This window comes from Mastigoproctus giganteus, chromosome 1 (assembly GCF_048544385.1).
Source record: "Mastigoproctus giganteus isolate SK-2022 chromosome 1, ASM4854438v1, whole genome shotgun sequence".
Classification (NCBI taxonomy): domain Eukaryota; kingdom Metazoa; phylum Arthropoda; class Arachnida; order Uropygi; family Thelyphonidae; genus Mastigoproctus; species Mastigoproctus giganteus.
Window position 1 is genome coordinate 135990130 of NC_143575.1, and position 20608 is coordinate 136010737.

Sequence of the window (20608 nt, forward strand, 5' to 3'; positions counted from 1 at the left end):
TGAATTTATGCCCCCTTAGGTTCGTAATCTGAACAAGTGGAAGGATTCCATCAGAATTCAGCGTGCTCAACCCATTCAAGGCCTTATACACCTCAATCAGATCACCGCACAGGTGCCTAGTCTCCAGCCACTGCAATTTGCAGAACTTAAGCCTCTCTTGATAAGAGGATCCCTTCATTCCCCTCACCAATCTTATTGCCCTTCTCTGTACACGCTCAAGTAAATCTACATCCTCTCTAAAATGAGGCCTCTAGACCTGTATGCAGTACTCAAAGCGTGGCCTGACCATTGCCTTATACAGAGGGATAATCACCTCCTTTTCCCTGCTAGCAAAATTCCTATATACCATTGACAAAACCCCATGACCTGCCCTGGCAGCCTGTCTGCATTGCTCAGAAAACTTCATATCTGCCTGCACAATTACTCCCAGGTCTTTTTCATTTTCTACCACCTTAAGTGTAGTCCCACACAGTTGGTACGTTTCTCTGGGGTTACTTCTACCCATATGCAGTACTTTGCATTTGTCACGGTTAAACTTCGGTTGCCACTTCTTAGCCCATCTGCCCAAATTATCTAGATCCTGTTGCAGTAGCACGCTGCCATTACTGTCATTAACAACCCTGCCAACCTTTGTATCATCTGCAAACTTCGACATTAAGCCTGATATACCTGCATCAATATCATTGATAAATATACAAAACAACAGTGGACCCAACACCGAACCCTGTGGGACTCCACTAATAACATTAGTCCACGAAGAGCAGCACCCATTGATTACCACCCTCTGTCTTCTCCCACTTAACCACCCTTTTATCCATTGTAGCAACTTACCATTAATACCATTCTGCTCCAATTTGTACAGTAGTCTTTCATGCGCAACAGTGTCAAAAGCTTTCCTGAAATCCAAATAGATGATATCAAAATTATTTTTTGCATCCAGTTCCTTTGTAACCACATAATAATATCCTATCAAATTTGTCAGACAAGACTTTCCCTTAACAAACCCATGCTGTGTCTGAATTATTGCTGCAGTCTTGTCTAGATGATCCTGCAATGCATCTTTAACCAGTGACTCCATTATTTTACCTGGAACAGAAGTTAAACTAACTGGTCTGTAATTACAGACTAGTTAGTTTGTAAGTAACAGTAGTCTTCTCTATTACAGAAGAGTTGCTTATTTGAGGTAGGGCATAACCATGTCAACTCATTGCGAAGGCATTCACAATATGAGATATACTTATGTGATGTCAATTTTGTAACTACAGTAAACCGTAACATAGGTTATCCAGAATAATCTGAAAGGATGATTTTTCTTCCTTTTTCTTTTATTATTATTATTTTTTTTATTAATGGTAGTATTTGAGACAAATGATTATTATGCTACGAGAGTATTTCTGTCCATTTTTTACGTCATATATCTGGTGAAATGTTGGATTAGAACTAATGTGTTTTCTCGGCCACCATGAGTGACAGAGTTTAGACATTCGCTTCCATGCACCCAATTTTCTGTGACATATTTTGTTCTCTTTGTTTCATATTATGTTTAGTTTACCTTCAGATTCGGTATGAATAATATTATCCCAAAACTGTGCAATTTATTATTTTTCTCAGTTTTTTTACGGTAAAATGTCAACGAAAAGAAACAGCACTGAAATGGGCAGAAAACCAGGAAGAATGCGATATAATCAAATTGATATTATTAAGAAACTTGAGAGTATAGCAGCAAAAAAATAGGTGGAAGTTTGTTCCAGCAATTAACTACCCGATGGCTAAAGACAAATTTCCGCACATCTATTCTGCAACTGTCTTTCCACAATTTGAATTTATGCCCTCTCAGGTTTGTAATCTGAGCAAGAGAAGAATCCCATCAGCACTGAGCCTGCTCAACCCATTCAAGCCCTTATACACCTCAACCAGATTACCTCGTAGGTGCCTAGCCTCCAGATGCTGCAATCTGCAGAACTTAAACTTTCTTGGGAAGAGGACTCCTTCATTCCCCCTCACCAATCTTGTTGCCCTTTGCTGTACTCATTCTAGCAACTCTACATCCTTCCTAAGATGCGAACTCCAGACCTGTAAGCAGAACTCAAGGTGCAATCTGACTATGGCTTTATACAAAAGGATAATCAACTCCTTATCCCTATTACCAAAATTTCTGTATATCATTGACAAGACCCAATGACCTGCTCTGACAGTCTGTCTGCAGTGCTCAGAAAACTTCATATCTGACTGAACAATTACCTCATGGTCTTTTTCATTCTCTACCATCTGAGTGTAGTACCACACAGTTGGTATGTTTCTCTGGGGTTACTCTACCCATATACAGTACTTTGCAATTGTCATTGTTAAACTTCAGTTTCCACTTCTCAGCCCATCTTCCCAGACTTTCTAGATCCTGCTGCAGAAATATACTTTCATTAACAACCATGCCAACCTTTGTATGATCGGCAAACTGCGACATTAATCTGATATACCTTCATCAATATCATTGATAAATATACAAATCAATGGGCCCAACACCGAATCCTAGGGATTTCACCAATAACATTAGTCCACAAAAAGCAGTGTCCATTATTTACCGCTCTCTGTCTTCTGCCCTCAACCATCCCTTTACCCACTGTAGCAACTTGCACTTAATGATATAGTGTTCTAATTTGAACAGTAGTCTATGTGCAACAGTATGAAAAACTTTCCTGAAATCCAAGTATATGATATCAGAATTATTTTTTGCATCCAGTTCCTTTGTGACCACATCATAGTATCCAGTCAAATTAGTCAGACAAGCCTTCCCCTTAACAAACCCATGCTGTGTCTGAACTATTACTGAAATCTTGTCTAGATGATCCTGCAATGGTTCTATAACCAGTGACTCCATTATTTTCCCCAGAACAGAAGTTAAACTAACAGGTCTGTAATTACTCATGTCACCCTTTGATACATTTGCACATCTCTTGGGGACCTCGTGGAATCCAAGTATCATCTCATAATTATGGCTAATGGCATGCCCACTTCCTTTGTCGCCTCCTTAAATAAAACTGGATAAATCCAATCCAGCCCAGGTGCCTTTGTTACGTTCAACTTCAAAAATTTCTCCTCCACTCTCCTCTCAGTTATTAGAAAATCATTAATCTCCCTATTAGATAAGCTTCTGTCCTCCACTCCCCTACAGAATTCCTCATGTGCAAATGCAAAATACTCATTCAGTTTGTCAGCTATTTCAGCAGGATCATCAACAGTCGAACCATTCATATCAAGTGGACCAACCTGATTCATCCCCTTCCTTCTACAGTTTATATAAGTAAAGAAGCCTTTGCTGCTTTTCTTTGTGTCCTTTGCCAAAGATTTCTCGTAATCTGCCTTCAATTGCCTAACCTCTTTCGTGACTTGATTCACAGATTAGCTTATATTTACTGGCCCACTCTATTTCTCTGTACAATTGTTCGTTTTTACTTATTAAGGTCATTTAGGCCTATAACATACCTCCTACTCCTCTCATTTTTGCTTTGTCAGTTCTTATGTCACACCAATCTGACTCAACATTGCACTGTCAATCTATGTCAACTGGATGCACTTCATTTAATATAACTGGATAGATCCCATCCACCCTGTCTTTCTTAAGTTTAACTGCAACAATTTCTCCTCCACTTTGCCCTCAGTTATCAGTTATCACTCAATCCTTTAGCTCCTCTTAGAGTTTAATAAACTTCTGGAATTCACCTCCCTAAATAACTCCTCATGTGTGAATGTAGAGGCAAAATACTCATTCAGTTTGTCAGCTACCTCATCAGGTTCATCAACAATTGAACTGTCGTTATCAAGTGGACCAATCTGATTCATACCCATCCTTCTAGCATTTACATAAGTAAAGAAGTCTTTGCTGTTTTTCTTTGCATCCTTTGCCAAAGATTACTCATAATCTGCCTTCGCTTGCCTAAACTCCTTTGTGACTTGATTACAGACTTGCTTATATCTTACATAGGCTTCTGTGTCACCTTGTAATTTATATGCAATGCCTGCATTTTGTTCTCTGTCATGAGTCTGATTATTTCATCTCACATCCATTTTGGCCTAAACAGTATTTCTTAGTTGGTATGAAAAGCCTAGTATCTTCCAATATTAATTCGTTGAATGCTTCCCAGTTAGAATTTGCTGTTGATATCATCATCAGTTGGTCCCACTGTATAGAATTTAAAAAATGTTTGAGGCCACTGCAGTCATCCTTATGAAAGCAAAAACCCTTCCCTTTACCCTAATGGTAGTCACATCTTTAAATACATCCCACATCAGTACACTGTGATCACTGCTACCTAGTGGTTCCTTTATATGCAAATTATTCATGCATGAATAATCCCTGCTCATAATCAGATCAAGAGTATTACTCTCTTTGGTTGCCTCTTGAACATGCTGTTGTAGAAAACAATCATCCAATAAATCGACAAAAGCCTTGCTAGTGTGCAAGTGACCAACCAACAGGTTCGATTCAATATTTTTGGCAAGTTAAAATCCCCCACTATACTGAGAAATAGAGTGGGCCTGTAAATCAGAATGTCTTATAATGAGTCATTAGTCCTATAACACACTCCTACCCTCATTTTTGTTTTTCCAGTGCTTATTTCACATCAAACTGACTCCACATTGCACTGTCCACCAATGTCAACTGGAGGCACTGCCTTAGATTTTATGTTTTTCTTAACTAACAGCATAACCCCTCCTCTTTTCCTATCCTGTTTATCCTTTCTGTACACTTTGTACTCTCAAAATTCCAATTCTGTATTCCTTATATCTGTGCGACACCACGTCTCTAATATCCCAAAAATATTCACCTTTGATGTCTTGTCCAACACTTCAAATTCATCAAATTTATTTACTATACTCCTAGCATTGGTGTACATGAAAGTATACGTGCGCCTGTTCTTACTTTTAGTTACTGCTACACACCCCATGTATATTTACTTATTTCATGATGACTCTCAGCAGTTCTTGAATATTCACAGCAACTTGCTTTCCAGCCTGCTGCTCATTCCAATAGAACCAGTACAAGAATCACTTCCACCTCTGCCTACTGCTACTGTTAATGTATCAGCCTGTGAATTCCCCCCCAGCTATCAGTTTCTGACCCACCTCGCATTGCCTCAATAGCATGATCACAGTGATCACAGTGATCACAGTGTGTTGAAGTGGAATTTACTCAAGGAGGTAACTACCATCAGAGGTAAAGGGAAGGGTTTTTGTTTTCGTAAAGGCGACTATGATGGTCTGAGACAGTATTTAAATTCTATACAGTGGGACCAACTGATGATGTTACCAATAGCATGAGCAAATATTCTTGCACCCTTTCTATTTAAGTGTATCCCATCCCTGTAAAAGCTCCTATTAACAAGAATAGACTACACTTAGAAAAATTCTACCCCATGAGCCTTGCACAATTTCTCCAGGTTGATTGACAAGGCTCTCATGATAGGAGGCTGTAACCCTCCTATCTTAACAGGGCAGAATTGAAGATACTTTCGAATTTAACCTTAACTCGGAACTTTTAACATTGACCTGTACTTGTTAAGTAAGACCGTAGATCTCCTACATTTAATGTTATTAGTGCCAATGTGTACAACAATATCACATTTTGTGCCGTTAAAAGATATCTGCTCTACAATGTCATCAACTTATGATGAAAACAATTTAAAAATAAACTTTAAAGTTTCCCCATTTTAAACCATTTATTTCTATTTTTTAAACCAAAAATCTGTATGGCGTAAAAAATACATCAGCACACCTACCAATGTATTTGAATTTGGCACAAAGGTAATGGATTTTATCAAGATGCCACTGGATCAAAAGTATTCAGTTAAACAAAATACAGGAAATTGTTAAGTTCAAACATCAATACCAAAAACAGGGAAATTTATTGCCAATCCAATACAATACACATTCACTGAATTGGCATTTGAAACAAATATGATGAAGATGCTTATATTCAATGCAAAGTAGAAAACGAAGAGCTAAAATGAAATAGAATAAATAAAAATATAGTACACTGTTTTTTAACCCATTTATAACTGAGAATATTATGCAGATTATATATAGTGTGTGTGTGTGTGTGTGTGTGTGTGTGTGTGTGTGTGTGTGTGTGTGTGTGTGTGTGTGTGTGTGTGTGCACGCGCTCTGCAGAGTATAGGTGACCCCCGGCTTAACGCTGATAATTCGTTCCGGAAAAACAGAGTGCTAAGTGAATCCACGCTAAGCGAGCAACGTATTCCCATAAGGTAACATATGTATTTGTAAGCTGCGGTCGGTGCCATAGGATATTTCCTAATCAACAATAAATGGTAGTGAAAAGATGCAGAAATGTCGGTCAAAATATTTAATATTCAAATATTTGTACATATAAAATATTCTGCCTTACACACGTATATAATTATGTGGTAACTACTTACTTATCAAAATTAAACTTAAAATTCCAATTAAAATCATGAATTTAATTGATCTAAATTGATTTTAATTTATTTAATTTAATTGATGAATTTAATCGTGAAAAATGTGTCGATTTTGGGTTGAACTTTGGCCCTCTTCTAAATAAACTAAAAGGGGTATTAATTTTAAATCACCTGCAGCATTACCTCCCAACAATATAGTCACCCAATCCTTAGCCGCTTTGAAACCTGGCATGTTTTTTGCTTCTTTCAATATGAAACTTCTTTAAGGCATTCGTTTCAACAAAAGTCCTGCTTCATCTATGTTAAAAACTTGTTGAGAAGTATAACACACAATACCCCTCTTCAATAATTTTAAAAAGTTCTTTTTTGAAAGTTTCGGCTCCTTGATCTGCGCTTGCGGCTTCTCCCTAGATTTTAAATCTATTCAACCAGCCCTTACCAGTTTTAAATGGTTCCACACTTTTTTTTTTTTTTTAGGCGAGTTTTCTTCAGATCATCATATTGGCTAATCTCTCTCTCTCTCTCTTTTTTTTTTTTTTTTAATAAAATTTAACTTAACTGAATTCTGCATTTGGACATTATCTTCGATAAAATTAGTTAGTCTTTTCCATTTCAATCCTAATAGCCGGCCTAGTCCTAGTTGCTTGCAGTGGAACAGCTATCTTTCCCGCTGCTAAAATTAATTCTTTCTATTTTTTTATAATTGTTCTTACAGTTAAACTTGCAAGTCCTAAATTATGGCACACATCCGCTTGTCGCTGATGGGAATCGATTTGCTTCAAAACATCTAATTTAATTTTCAAATTCAGTCTTTTTCTTAGATTTATAGTCTTCGTACTGCGCCCAGATGTTGCTTTTTCATCTTATCGGCCATTATTAACTTTTTGAAAATGTAACTGCGTTGGTTGCATTAATTACAATACAATGTTGGTGTAAACTGTACGTTACGCACGATGTCTAATACTGTACTGAATGATGACTAGACTTCGGATAAATGCATATAACACAAATATTACAAGAAATATACTTGATCATTTTTTAAAATGTTGAACTCGGAACTACGTAACAAGTGACTGTACTGCAATTAAATCAGCATACGAGAAAATTTCACTAGGCGTGGGAAAATTTCTTAAGTCAGCGTGGGAAACGTTTTAATGCTGTTTTCCTATTCATTTTCAGGCTATTGACCTCATCAAATGAAACGATTTCGTTAAATATGCCAAAAATATAATCTGTAAAAGAGCGTTATAGTGATCTGTGACAGCATTGTAGTCAGATACAGGGTTATAGCGAATCAGCGTAAAGCGAAACACGTTATAACGGAGGTTAGTTAGTTAGTTAGTTAGTTATTTGGTTTTTAGGAGCATTAGCAACTAAGGCCATATTGCTCCAGGATATGTGGTGGTCATTCCCTGACCTTTCCGCATCCTCCGTATTTGGTGGTGACGGACTCGAACCCCGGTCTAATCAAGAAGCGTGTGCTACGCACTGCTGCTCCTTCCCACCTGGCTACGGAGGCGCCGTTATAACGGAGGCCTGCTGTATATGCATAGATTTACTTTTCAGTGTATCCTTACTCTGTCCTTACTTTGAGTTTCACTTACACTATCTTGGACAGAGAATGTTAAAATCACTGTCTTGGACAGAGTATGAAATATACAGGGTGTCTCAAAAATATTGGTACAAACATTTAGGGGATGTAGGTAACATCTAAAGGAATGTGAATGGCATAGGAACCCATAACTGGAAACGTCATGGGAAAGTAAAGTAGTAGCAGAGACACAAGAAGCAGAAATGACACGACAGTAATTAGTGGCAAACATTTATTTGACATAATATTAACAATGGAGTACAAGATGGATGCATTTCATGATGTTACAACAGATGCTCGAAGGTTCCACCATGAGGCATGATGCATGCGTGACACCGACGCAGCATGGATTGGGAGACACGGTCAAACAGACCGGGAATTTCCTTGACAGTAGCAGCAGTGCAGATGAGTCTCGCCACGAGATCTATTTCCGTCTCCACAGGCGATTCATACACGATAGATTTGAGGGCCCCCCCACAGAAAGAAATCAAGGCTCGATAAATCAGGTGAGCGTGGGGGCCAGGCAACGGGTCCACCCCGGCCAATCCATCGATGCCCAAAATGCCTGTTCAAATGGTCACGAACACACCTCCCATAATGGGCAGGTGCCCCGTCATGTTGAAATCAAATGTTGCATCTTACATTTGCTGGAACGTCGTCAAGTAACCCTGGTAAAACTTGTTCAAGAAAGATCCGATATTTAGCAGAGTTCATGCGGGATGGTAACAGGTATGGCCCGACTAAGCAGTCACCAACCATACCTTCCCACACATTTATTGCGAAGCGATGTTGTGCCATGTGGGGGCGCACACCATTTGGGTTGCCGTGAGCCCACACATGAGCATTGTGCTGATTGAATAAGCCTTTCCGTGTGAAATAAGCTTCGTCCGTGAACAAAATATAGGCTGGAAAATTCAAGTCTTGAACACTTTCTTGGAGAAACCACTGCGCAAAAGCCACACGTGCAGAATGATCTTGAGGGAGCAGTAACTGAACTCTTTGGAGATGAAAGGGATGTGAGGAATGGTTGTGGCAGACATGCTGTACACTGCAACGAGACACTCCTAAGGCAGAGGCAACGGCACGTGTGCTGGTAGTAGGATTATTCTGGACGGCATTCAACACACTTTGTTCAATGACGGGAGTTCGCGTCTAACGTGGTCTGCCCGCATTACTTCTTTTACCTATAAATGACCCATAATCGCACAAATTTTGATGCACACGTGCAAACAAGCGGTGATCCGGTACATGCCTGTCTCGGAATCGTTCTCCAAAAATTCGTTGAGCGGCTCGTCCATTGCCCTCTGCTAATCCATACACGTCGATATACGAACTGTGAGCTGGCATGTCTGCCAGCTCACAGTTCGTATATCGATGCATGCTCTTCGTGCGGCGACTACCGCACCGTCTACTGACTTATGGTGACATTTCGAGTTATGGGTTTCTATAGGATTCACATTCCTTTAGATGTTACCTACCTCCCCTAAATGTTTGTACCAATATTTTTGAGACACCCTGTATAGTCATCCAGTTGAGAAATCAGAGTTCACATGACACGAGCTCAACAGCAATATAAGAGCCATAAGATCTAATCATATTGAAGGTTACAATCTTTTAGAGGCAGATGTGATCAAGAAATTTTATACTTAACTCCTGACATTCACCTCCTCTTCATGTGTAATACATATTTGTGCAAGAAGATCTTCCCAAAAGTTTAAAAAATAGCAAGAATTAACATTCTAATCAAGGACACTGAAAGACTTCCAAGTGGACACAATCTCTTCAAGAGAAACCTCCACGAGTTGAGATTAGTAGAATCACCCACTTGTTTGTTTGTTTGTTATTTGGTTTTTAGGAGCATTAGCAACTAAGGCCATATTGCTCCGGTGGTCATTGCATGGTCATTCCCTGACCTTTCCACATCCTCCGTATTTGGTGGTCATGGGCTCGAATCCTGGTCTAATCAAGAATCGTGCTCTATGCACTGCTGCTTGCTCCTGCCCACCTGGCTATGGAGGCGCTCACCCACTTGTACTGTTGGTGCCATACAGAATATTCACTGACTATACCAACAACCTATTTGAGAAAAAGAGGCATATGGCATTAAGAGGAGATAGCAGAGCGATACTTCCTAATGGTGGGGATGATAATTACGAATGATGGACTCATTTAGCAAAATGACTAACTTCTTCAGTTTCATCCAGCATTATATGTTGATTTGTGTTAAAAGCTAGTTCTGATGCTGAGTTGCAGATAAATACTCAAGACTAAGGAAAAGATCACAGGTCCATGATTCGGATGAGATCACTTTTGCTGGTAAGTGAAATTAAATGATAATTCAGCCTCATTCTTGCATCCCTTTTCACCCAAATTAATATACCTTTCAACACTGTTGTGCAACACATTTTGACACTTCATCTTTAATTCCATTTAACTCCACCTGAAATTATTTAACAGCTTTCTTCAATGACTACTGTGCTCTGGTGACTATGGTACTTCATTTGAACTTGCAGCCCATTTACAAACGGGACTCTATATCTTATTTTTAATTCTAGCCATTATTTTTTCTCATCAGAACCTTAGCAAAAATAAAAAAATAAAAATAATAAAAAAAACTTCAATTGTTTCAATAAAAAATGTTTACAGCTAATTATTAGGCTATATAGGGAGGTGGGACAGATAAATTTCAGTGGAAAGATGTGCATACGTATTAACTAAAAATAACAATATTTTAATCTTTTAATTTACCCTTTTGAATAGTTTTACTTCCTTCACAAACTGTGAAACAAGTCTGAAAAGTTCAGAAGTGAACCATTAAGTTTTTGTCTGTAAAAATCTCTGTTCTCCATAAATAAAATAAATATAAAAGAAGTTTGTCCAAATTATGAGGGCCTAAATTAGTGAGGTTTGATTGTATAATGCAAAGAAAAAAAAAAAAAAAACAAGAATAACTATAAAATAACAAGGATGGGATACACTTAAATAGAAAGGGTGCAAGAATTTTTGCTGATGCTGTCGAGGCAGTGTTAGGTGGGTCGGAAAACTGCTAGTTGGGGGGGGATACAAGGACTAATAGATTAACAGTAGCCACTGGCAGAGGTGGAAGTGATTCTTGCACTGCTTCTATTGAAATGAGCAGAAGCCTGGAAAACAAGATGCAGGATATTTCAGAGACTGCTGGTAGTCATTGCGGTACAAGTAAACACATGGGTTGTGTTAGGGTAGCTAAGAATAGAAACAGGTGCATGTATACCTGCGTGTACACCAATGCTAGGAGTTTGGTAAATAAATTTGATGAATTTGAGGTATTGCTCAAAACATCAAAGGCAGATATTGTTGGGATATCAGAGACGTGGTGTCACACAGATATAAGTAATGCAGAACTGGAATTTGGGGAATACAATGTGTATAGAAAGGATAGACAGGACAGGAGGGGAGGGGAGGGGAGGAGGGGTTATGCTATTAATTAAGAAACACATAAAATCCAAGGAAGTGAAGCCAGTCGACATCGATGGACAGGGCCGTGTCGAGTCAGTTTGGTGTGACATAAGCATAGGGAAATCAAAATTGAGAGTAGGAGTGTGCTATAGGCCTAATGACTCTGATGAGTATAATAAGATATTGTACAGGGAAATAGAGTGGGCCAGTAAATCAGAGAGTCTTATAATGGGGGATTTTAATTTCCCAGATATTGACTGGAATTCGTGGGTTGGTCACTCGCACACTAGCAAGGCTTTTGTGGATTTATTGGATGATTGTTTTCTACATCAGCATGTTTGTGAGACAAAAGAGGGAGCAATACTCTTGATCTGATTATCAGTAGTGATTCTTCATGCATTAAGAATCTGCAGATAAATGAACCACTAGGTTTGTTTATTGTTTGTTTATTGGTTTTTAGGAGCATTAGCAACTAAGGCCATATTGCTCCGGGATACGCGGTGGTCATTCCCTGACCTTTCCGCATTCACCGTATTTGGTGGTGACGGGCTCGAACCCCGGTCTAATCAAGAAGCGTGTGCTACGCACTGCTGCTCCTTCCCACCTGGCTACGGAGGCGCCTGAACCACTAGGTGGCAGTGATCACAGTGTGTTGAAGTGGAATTTACTCAAGGAGGTAACTACCATCAGAGGTAAAGGGAAGGGTTTTTGTTTTCGTAAAGGCGACTATGATGGTCTGAGACAGTATTTAAATTCTATACAGTGGGACCAACTGATGATGTTACCAACAGCAAACTCAAAATGGGAAGCATTCAAGGAACTAATCTTGGAGGCTACCAGGCTTTACATACCAACTAAGAAATACTGTTCAAGGTTTAGGCCTAAATGGTTGTCAGATGAATTAATGAGACATGTGGCAGAGAAGAAAAATGCATGGGATACATACAAATTAATAGGTGACATGGAAGCCTATGATAGATATAAGTTGGTCTGTAACCAAGTCACAAAGGAGATTAGGCAGGCAAAGGCAGACTACGAAAAATCCTTGGCAAAGGATGCAAAGAAAAACAGAAAAGAGTTCTTTACATATTTGAACTCGAGAAGGAAAGGGATGAATCAGATTGGTCCACTGGATATTGATGTTTAAACAGTTGAGGATCCTGCTCAGGTGGCTAACAATCTAAACGAGTATTTTGCATCTACATTCACGCAAGAGGAGTTATTCAGGAAGGAGAATGATGTAGGTAAAGTAAACATTGGCAGTGAGCTGGATGATTTTGTAATAACTGAGAGGAAAGTGGAGGAGAGATTGTTGAGGATAAACATAAAAAAGGCACCTGGGGTGGATGGGATCTATCCAGTTATATTAAAGGAGGCAGCAAAGGAAGTATGCAAACCCCTAGCCATAATTATGAGAGCTTCTTTGGACTCAGGGGAGGTACCCATAGACTGGAGATGTGCAAATGTAACCCCAATTCACAAAGAGGATCAAAGGCTGACACAAGTAATTATAGACCTGTTAGTTTAACTTCTGTTCCAGGTAAATTAATGGAGGCACTGGTTAAAGAAGCACTGCAGGATCATCTAGACAAGAATTCAGTTATAGCTCAGACGCAGCATGGTTTTGTTAAGGGCAGGTCTTGCCTGACCAATTTGATTGGATACTATGATGTAGTCACAAAAGAACTGGATGCAGGGAATAACTTTGATATTATATATTTGGATCTTAGAAAGGCTTTTGATACTGTTGCACATGGAAGACTGCTGCACAAATTGGAGCAGTGTGGCATTGGAGGCAAATTGCTGCTATGGATAAGGGGTTGGTTGAGTGGCAGAAGACAGAGATTGGTAATCAATAGACACTGCTCAACGTGGACTAATGTTATTAGTGGAGTTCCTCAAGGTTCAGTGTTGGGTCCGTTGTTGTTTTCGGTGTTTATGAATGATATTGATGATGGGATATCAAGTTTAATGTCCAAGTTTGCAGATGATACAAAGGTTGGCAGGGTCGTTAAGGACACTACTGACGCTATGCTGCTGCAACAGGATCTGGAATGGTTGAACAGATGGGCTGAGAGGTGGCAAATGAAGTTTAACATTGACAAATGTAAAGTACTACATATGGGAAACAGTAACCCCAGAGCAACGTATCAACTCTGCGGTACTACACTAATAGTGGTGGAGAATGAAAAGGACCTGGGGGTAATTGTGCAGGCAGATATGAAGTTCTCTGAGCAGTGCAGACGAGCTGCAAGAGTAGCTCATGGTGTCTTGTCAATGATATACAGGAATTTTTCTAGCAGGGATAAGGAGGTGATTATTCCCTTGTATAAGGCAATGGTTAGGCCACATCTTTAGTAATGTATACAGGTCTGGAGGCCTCATTTCAAGAAGGATGTAGATCTGCTGGAATGGGTACAAGAAGGGCAACAAGAAGGGCAACAAGATTAGTGAATGGAACAAAGGGTTGCTCTTACGAAGAAAGGCTTAAGTTTTGCAAATTACAGAGGCTGGAGACTAGGCACCGGCGAGGTGATCTGATAGAGGTGTATAAGGCTTTGAATGGTTTGAGCATGCTCAATGCCAATGGGATTCTTCATCTTGCTCAGAATAATCACCTCAGAGGGCATAAATTCAAATTGAGGAAGGACGGATGTCGGATAGATGTGCGGAAATTTGCCTTTGGCCAGCGGGTGGTTGGTTGGTTGGTGGAACCGACTTCCATCACTTGTTGTAGAAGTTGATAGCCTAAACAAATTTAAAGCTCAACTGGACAGGTATTTCGAACGAACAGAGGGGTGAAATGGGAGTGGGGTGTTTTTTTTTGTTTTTTTTTTGGCTGATGCTGAATAAGCTTGCTTTCTTGCATCATATGCCTCTACTAATGCTAATGCTAATGCTAAATTAACTACAAAAAATCTTTCATTTCCAAAATACAAAAATTCTTGACCAAGCATTAGAGATTAGCTTTTTATACTAATTTTTTTTATACTAATTTACAGAAATTACAGAAAATATAAAAATATTTTCCCTTCTTTTTCTTTCTTTTTTTTTTTTAGTATTTTGTTTTCATATCTTTTCACATCTTTTTATTTATAAGTTTTAATCTTTGAATTATTTTAATATTTTGCAAATTCTGCATTATGTATATACTATACTATGGTCAGATTTTCAAATAAAACATCATAACATACTATCTTTCATAGATTTACTGATATTTTATACTTTTCAAGAAAGCCCAATCTTATTTTGAAAAATCTGTAATTTCACTATGTGAAATTTTTCTTTCAGGTTAATTTCAAGGTATGTCAACAATATCATGATGTTGTCAAACATGTTACACTAGTTCATATTTACATTGTGCTACTTACAACTATTCCAGGTACACCATCAAAACCTCTTTCTCCTCGGTCACCAGGTTCACCCTATAATTGAAAAAAAGATATAATTAAACATATTTCTGAAATATGTTTTGTTATAAATAAAATCAAAATGATAAACTATATAACTGTAAACAGAATTCATTCACAGCAAGCATGAACACACACACGTGCGAAATTCAAAAACTATAACCATTAATGTAAATCAGGATCCCATATGCACAAACTCACATTTTTCAATACATTGAATTCAATGTCTTAATGGCATGCACACTTCATGTAATTCATATACTCCATCCTGCCAAAAGGTAAGGGCACTGTAGTTATGAAAAAAAGCATATATTTATTCTAAGAAGCTAACGGTACATTAGTAGCCCAAGGTGAGTAGTAATGACTGCTTTAATGTATTATGGAAAATTTCTACTAATTTCTGGCAGGAAAAAGGTGAGAATTTTTGTGCTCCATTAGCAAAGAGACCTATGTTAGCTTTTTCCTAATTTGGTTCCAACCCATACAAAGAAGCTTAGTTTTTTTGGGGTCAGTACTCTGTGCTAGTCACTGCAATATTCACGTTATTCTCATCAAACGATGTATTCACAATGATTGCTGTGGAACACTTAATTTTAGAAGATATAAAGGTCACTTCTTAAACATGACCACTATGTAAAGTGCACACACACACACACACACACACACACACACACACACACACACACACACACACACACACACACACACACACACACACACACACAGAATTGTCCAGCACATCAAAGTAGGATGCTTCTATACACTGCAACTGGTGGACCCAGTCCATATTACAAAAATAAAAACACTCAAGGCCATGACTGAGATAAGACCTAACTTGAGCTGGGAGTATCACCTCGAGTCTTGCTTGCAGGATGCAAGAGATGCTACTTTTTCTTGGTAACTGAGAGGTCATGTAATGGAGAAAGGAGGGGGGGGGGGTTACTGTGTACAGGTAGAACAAGTTTTGTCACTGTTACTACAACTGATCAGGGACCCACCCACTGGATCATGGTTGTACAATCCACAGAGATGCTGTCTCACCTGTATGTCCAACTGTTGCAATGCAAGTAAATTATGTAAGGCTATTTTCTCTGTAGAACAAGAGGAATTAATCCAATTACCCTGGAGAATGGGACACTTTTTTTTTTTTTGTGAAAATTTCTATTTCTTATTAATAAAAAATTTAAACTAAATTCATTGCGTGTAATCCTCTCTGATATATTAAGTTTTCCTCATGAATGTATGCATACAAGATAAAACTAAATAAAACAAGATAAAGATGTATGCATACATGACTCTTGAAATGCCAGTGTTACTATCAATTGTAGGATAGGACAGTATCTTTTAGGTGAAAGTTAGCGTAAAATTTACTTCCTTTTTTTTAGTACTTTTGTGACAGTTTAACCTAAATTTGATTCTGTGTGTATTGTGTATGCTTCTCCCATTTCATGTTTTCAGCCTAGGATGGCACCACTTTAACCTCTGTGCATGTGGGGGAGCAGATTTTTTAATGTTCTACTACTGAAAAGGTTTCCCAGAAAATAAAAAAGTATTCTCCACAGTATTTTGGCTGCAGAGGAATACTTCTTCCATTCTTAAATATATTCTTATGCTTTGTAATAAGTTTCATTCAGCAGCACATCCAGGTTAAGAATGACTTGTTTTGTATAAGTATCACCAATTTAACAGAGAGCATCATAGTGGCTGTTCCCATGTTCTATTTGCTGTATTGAAATAAATTTAATAATAATAATTAATTATAATTGAATTCTCTCTTTTTTGAGAGATTCTGTGGGGTGGGGGGGGAGTATTACTAATTTCTCCTCATATTTTTCTCATTGCTTTTCCTGATTATGAATGCAATAACAGACAGATGTTCTTGAATCTGTAAATACCCACAATATTGAACCCCCCCCCCCACCATCACCCATACTGTCAACAATAATTTCATTTTAAATGCAGTTGTGACATGAAGGAGCATACAACACATCACAGAACAGGGGCTCACATCTGGTGAGTATGGGTTTGGTAAACCCATGGTCCTGAGCTGAATATCATCATTCTTCTCTTTCTTGGTGATTCCTTTCTACTTCTGGCACTCTCTCTCTCTCTCTCTCTCTCTCTCTCTCTCTCTCTCTCTCTCTCTCTCTCTCTCTCTCTCTCAGGGTGCAGCATTAGCCTCAGGCTTCCTTGAACCATATGGCTAATAACAATAATAATAATAACAACGTGATAACAATTTAATTGAACATATGTTTTGCATGTATACAGTCCAGTATCGCAGTATTATGCAGCGTCTCTTGTGAAGGTCTCTTAATATTCCTTTTATTATTTGGAATGCATTTTACTTTCAATATGATAATTTATGATGGGTGATTTGGTGATTCCATCCCTATACAACCATGATGTAAGAATCAGCTAGACATCCAAGTTTTATTAGCATTAGCATTAGTAGAGGCATATGATGCAAGAAAGCAAGCTTATTCAGCATCAGCCAAAAAAAAAAAAAAAAAACCCCACTCCCATTTCACCCCTCTGTTCGTTCGAAATACCTGTCCAGTTGAGTTTTAAATTTGTTCAGGCTATCAACTTCAACAACAAGTGATGGAAGTCGGTTCCACCAACCAACCACCCGCTGGCCAAAGGCAAATTTCCGCACATCTATCCAACATCCGTCCTTCCTCAATTTGAATTTATGCCCTCTGAGGTGATTATTCTGAGCAAGATGAAGAATCCCATTGGCATTGAGCATGCTCAAACCATTCAAAGCCTTATACACCTCTATCAGATCACCTCGCCGGTGCCTAGTCTCCAGACTCTGTAATTTGTAAAACTTAAGCCTTTCTTCGTAAGAGCAACCCTTTGTTCCATTCACTAATCTTGTTGCCCTTCTCTGTACCCGTTCCAGCAGTTCTACATCCTTCTTGAAATGAGGCCTCCAGACCTGTATACAGTACTCAAGATGTGGCCTAACCATTGCCTTATACAAGGGAATAATCACTTCCTTATCCCTGCTAGAAAAATTCCTGTATATCATTGACAAGACACCATGAGCTACTCTTGCAGCTCGTCTGCACTGCTCAGAGAACTTCATATCTGCCTGCACAATTACCCCCAGGTCCTTTTCATTCTCCACCACTGTCAGTGTAGTACCGCAGAGTTGATACGTTGCTCTGGGGTTACTGTTTCCCATATGTAGAACTTTACATTTTTCAATGTTAAACTTCACTTGCCACCTCTCAGCCCATCTGTTCAACCTTTCCAGATCCTGTTGCAGCAGCATAGCAACAAATAAAGAGAGTGTCCTTAACGACCCTGCCAACCTTTGTATCATCTGCAAACTTGGACATTAAACTTGATATCCCATCATCAATATCATTCATAAACACCCAAAACAACAACGGACCCAACACTGATCCTTGAGGAACTCCACTAATAACATTAGTCCACGTTGAGCAGTGTCCATTGATTACCACTCTCTGTCTTCTGCCACTCAACCATCCCCTTATCCATAGCAGCAATTTGCCTCCAATGCCACACTGCTCCAATTTGTGCAGCAGTCTTCCATGTGCAACAGTATCAAAAGCCTTTCTAAGATCCAAATATATAATATCAAAGTTATTCCCTGCATCCAGTTCTTTTGTGACTACATCATAGTATCCAATCAAATTGGTCAGGCAAGACCTGCCCTTAACAAAACCATGCTGTGTCTGAGCTATAACTGAATTCTTGTCTAGATGATCCTGCAGTGCTTCTTTAACCAGTGCCTCCATTAATTTACCTGGAACAGAAGTTAAACTAACAGGTCTATAATTACTTTAATTAATTATTTATTTATTATTTATTTTTAATTATTTATTTTTATTTATTTTTTTGGCCGATGCTGCATAAGCTTGCTTTCTTGCATCAAATGCCTCTACTAATGCTAATGGCCATACAGGAGTTACTCAGGGTAGATTTAGTTTTCAGTAAACAGTTTACAGTTATGAATGTGTTTCATATAGCTTTTCTTTTCACAGAACCCTGCATCCTCATCTATATGCAAATTGCATTGAGCATGCTCAATGCTGATGGGATTCTTCCTCTTGCTCAGAATAATCACCTGAGAGGGCATAAATTCAAATTGAGGAAAGACAGATGTAGGATAGACGTGCGGAAATTTGCCTTTAGCCAGCAGGTGGTTGGTTGGTGGAACAGACTTCCATCCCTTGTTGTGAAAGTTGATAGCCTAAATAAGTTTAAGGCTCAGCTGGACAGGTATTTCGAACGAACAGAGGGGTGAAGTGGAAGTGGTTATTTTTTATTTATTTTTATTATTTTTTATTTTTTTTTTTTTTTGGCTGATGCTGCATAAGCTTGCTTTCTTGCATCAAATGCCTCTACTAATGCTAATGGCCATACAGGACTTACTCAGGGTAGATTTAGTTTACAGTAAAAACATTTCCTTGAGTTTTTGAATGGAGACAGCAGCATCAATTTTGGAACATGCAACTGAGAGATTTCAGTTTGTTACCCATCCAGTTCTTTTGGAAATGCAACAGAAGAAAAATAATTTCATAATATAGTGGAAGAGAGAGATACATTGGCAAAGTTCCTCCTAATTAAGGATCTCAGAATACTCATAATTTACCTTACCAATATTCAACCTTACCTTTGGACTGATCTCCCCCCCCACCACCACCACCAAGATTTTTCAGGGTTATTGTGTATACAATAATCTATCCCACAAATAGAGTACAAATTTTTATTCCATGTTGGCCTACACCTACAATGCTCAGAAACTTGATATCAGTATTAGCTGATCTGTTTACAATTACTATGGTCTTTCCTGCCCTGGAAGATGAAATTAAATTGCTTTTGATGACAAGTTTATCAGTAGAGAACATTTTACTGTTAGTAATAGAAGTGGCAAATAATGTAAAAAAAGCAAGCTTTAACAGCATCAGCAGAGAGAGAGCCACACACTTCCCATTTCACCTGTTCATCCCTTCTACCAATCTGTCCAGTTGTTCCTTGAATTTATTCAAACTACACGCTTCTACTACACCAGAGTTTTCCTACAACTGACCAATCACTGGTGAAAGAAAAATTTCTGCACATCTACCCTATACCTATCATTCCTCAGTTTGAATTTATGCCCCCTCACTGCATAGTCTGAGAAAGAAGGTTTTCATCAGCACTGAGCATGAAAAATATTCAATCCATTCCATGCCTGAGAAGTGGCAACTGAAGTTTAACATTTGTCAATATTAAACTTCAATTGCCACTTCTCAGCCCAGCTGCCTAGATCTTGTTGCAACAGCATACTAGAGCAACATCTAGAGTACCCTGACTACCGTAATTAATAACCTGCCAACATTCAGAGATATTAATCCTGATATGCCTTCATCAATATCATTAATAAATACAGAAAACAACAATGGACCCAGCACTAAACCCCAGGAGTCTCCATTAATAACATTAGTACAAGAAAAGCAGTGCCCACGAATAACCACTCTGTCCTTTCCCATTCAACCATCCCTATATCCACAGCAGTAACTTGCCCTTAATGCCACACTCTTCCAATTTGTACCGCAGTCTTTTTATAAATACAAAGGGTACTAGGAAAGTTTTGCAATATGACGCAATAATGAATCACAGGAAGCTGCTTGTTGCTGCATGTTGAGACATGTTCATACGTGCATAGTAGACGCCGCGCCAAGTCGATGGGCTCAGTTATTCATTAGTAGTGAGAGTGT

The 20608-nt window shown here is 38.6% G+C and overlaps 1 protein-coding gene across 2 annotated transcripts in view; it reads right to left on the reverse strand.

Moving 5' to 3' along the window:
- Positions 1-20608, reverse strand: part of Col4a1 (Collagen type IV alpha 1) — a 1206096-nt gene that overhangs the window by 872077 nt on the left and 313411 nt on the right. For both annotated transcript variants that reach the window (XM_090374514.1, XM_090374509.1), the window contains exon 12: positions 14832-14885. In XM_090374514.1, coding sequence (XP_090230640.1) covers positions 14832-14885 — 54 coding nt within the window. The remainder of the gene's footprint in view (positions 1-14831; positions 14886-20608) is intronic.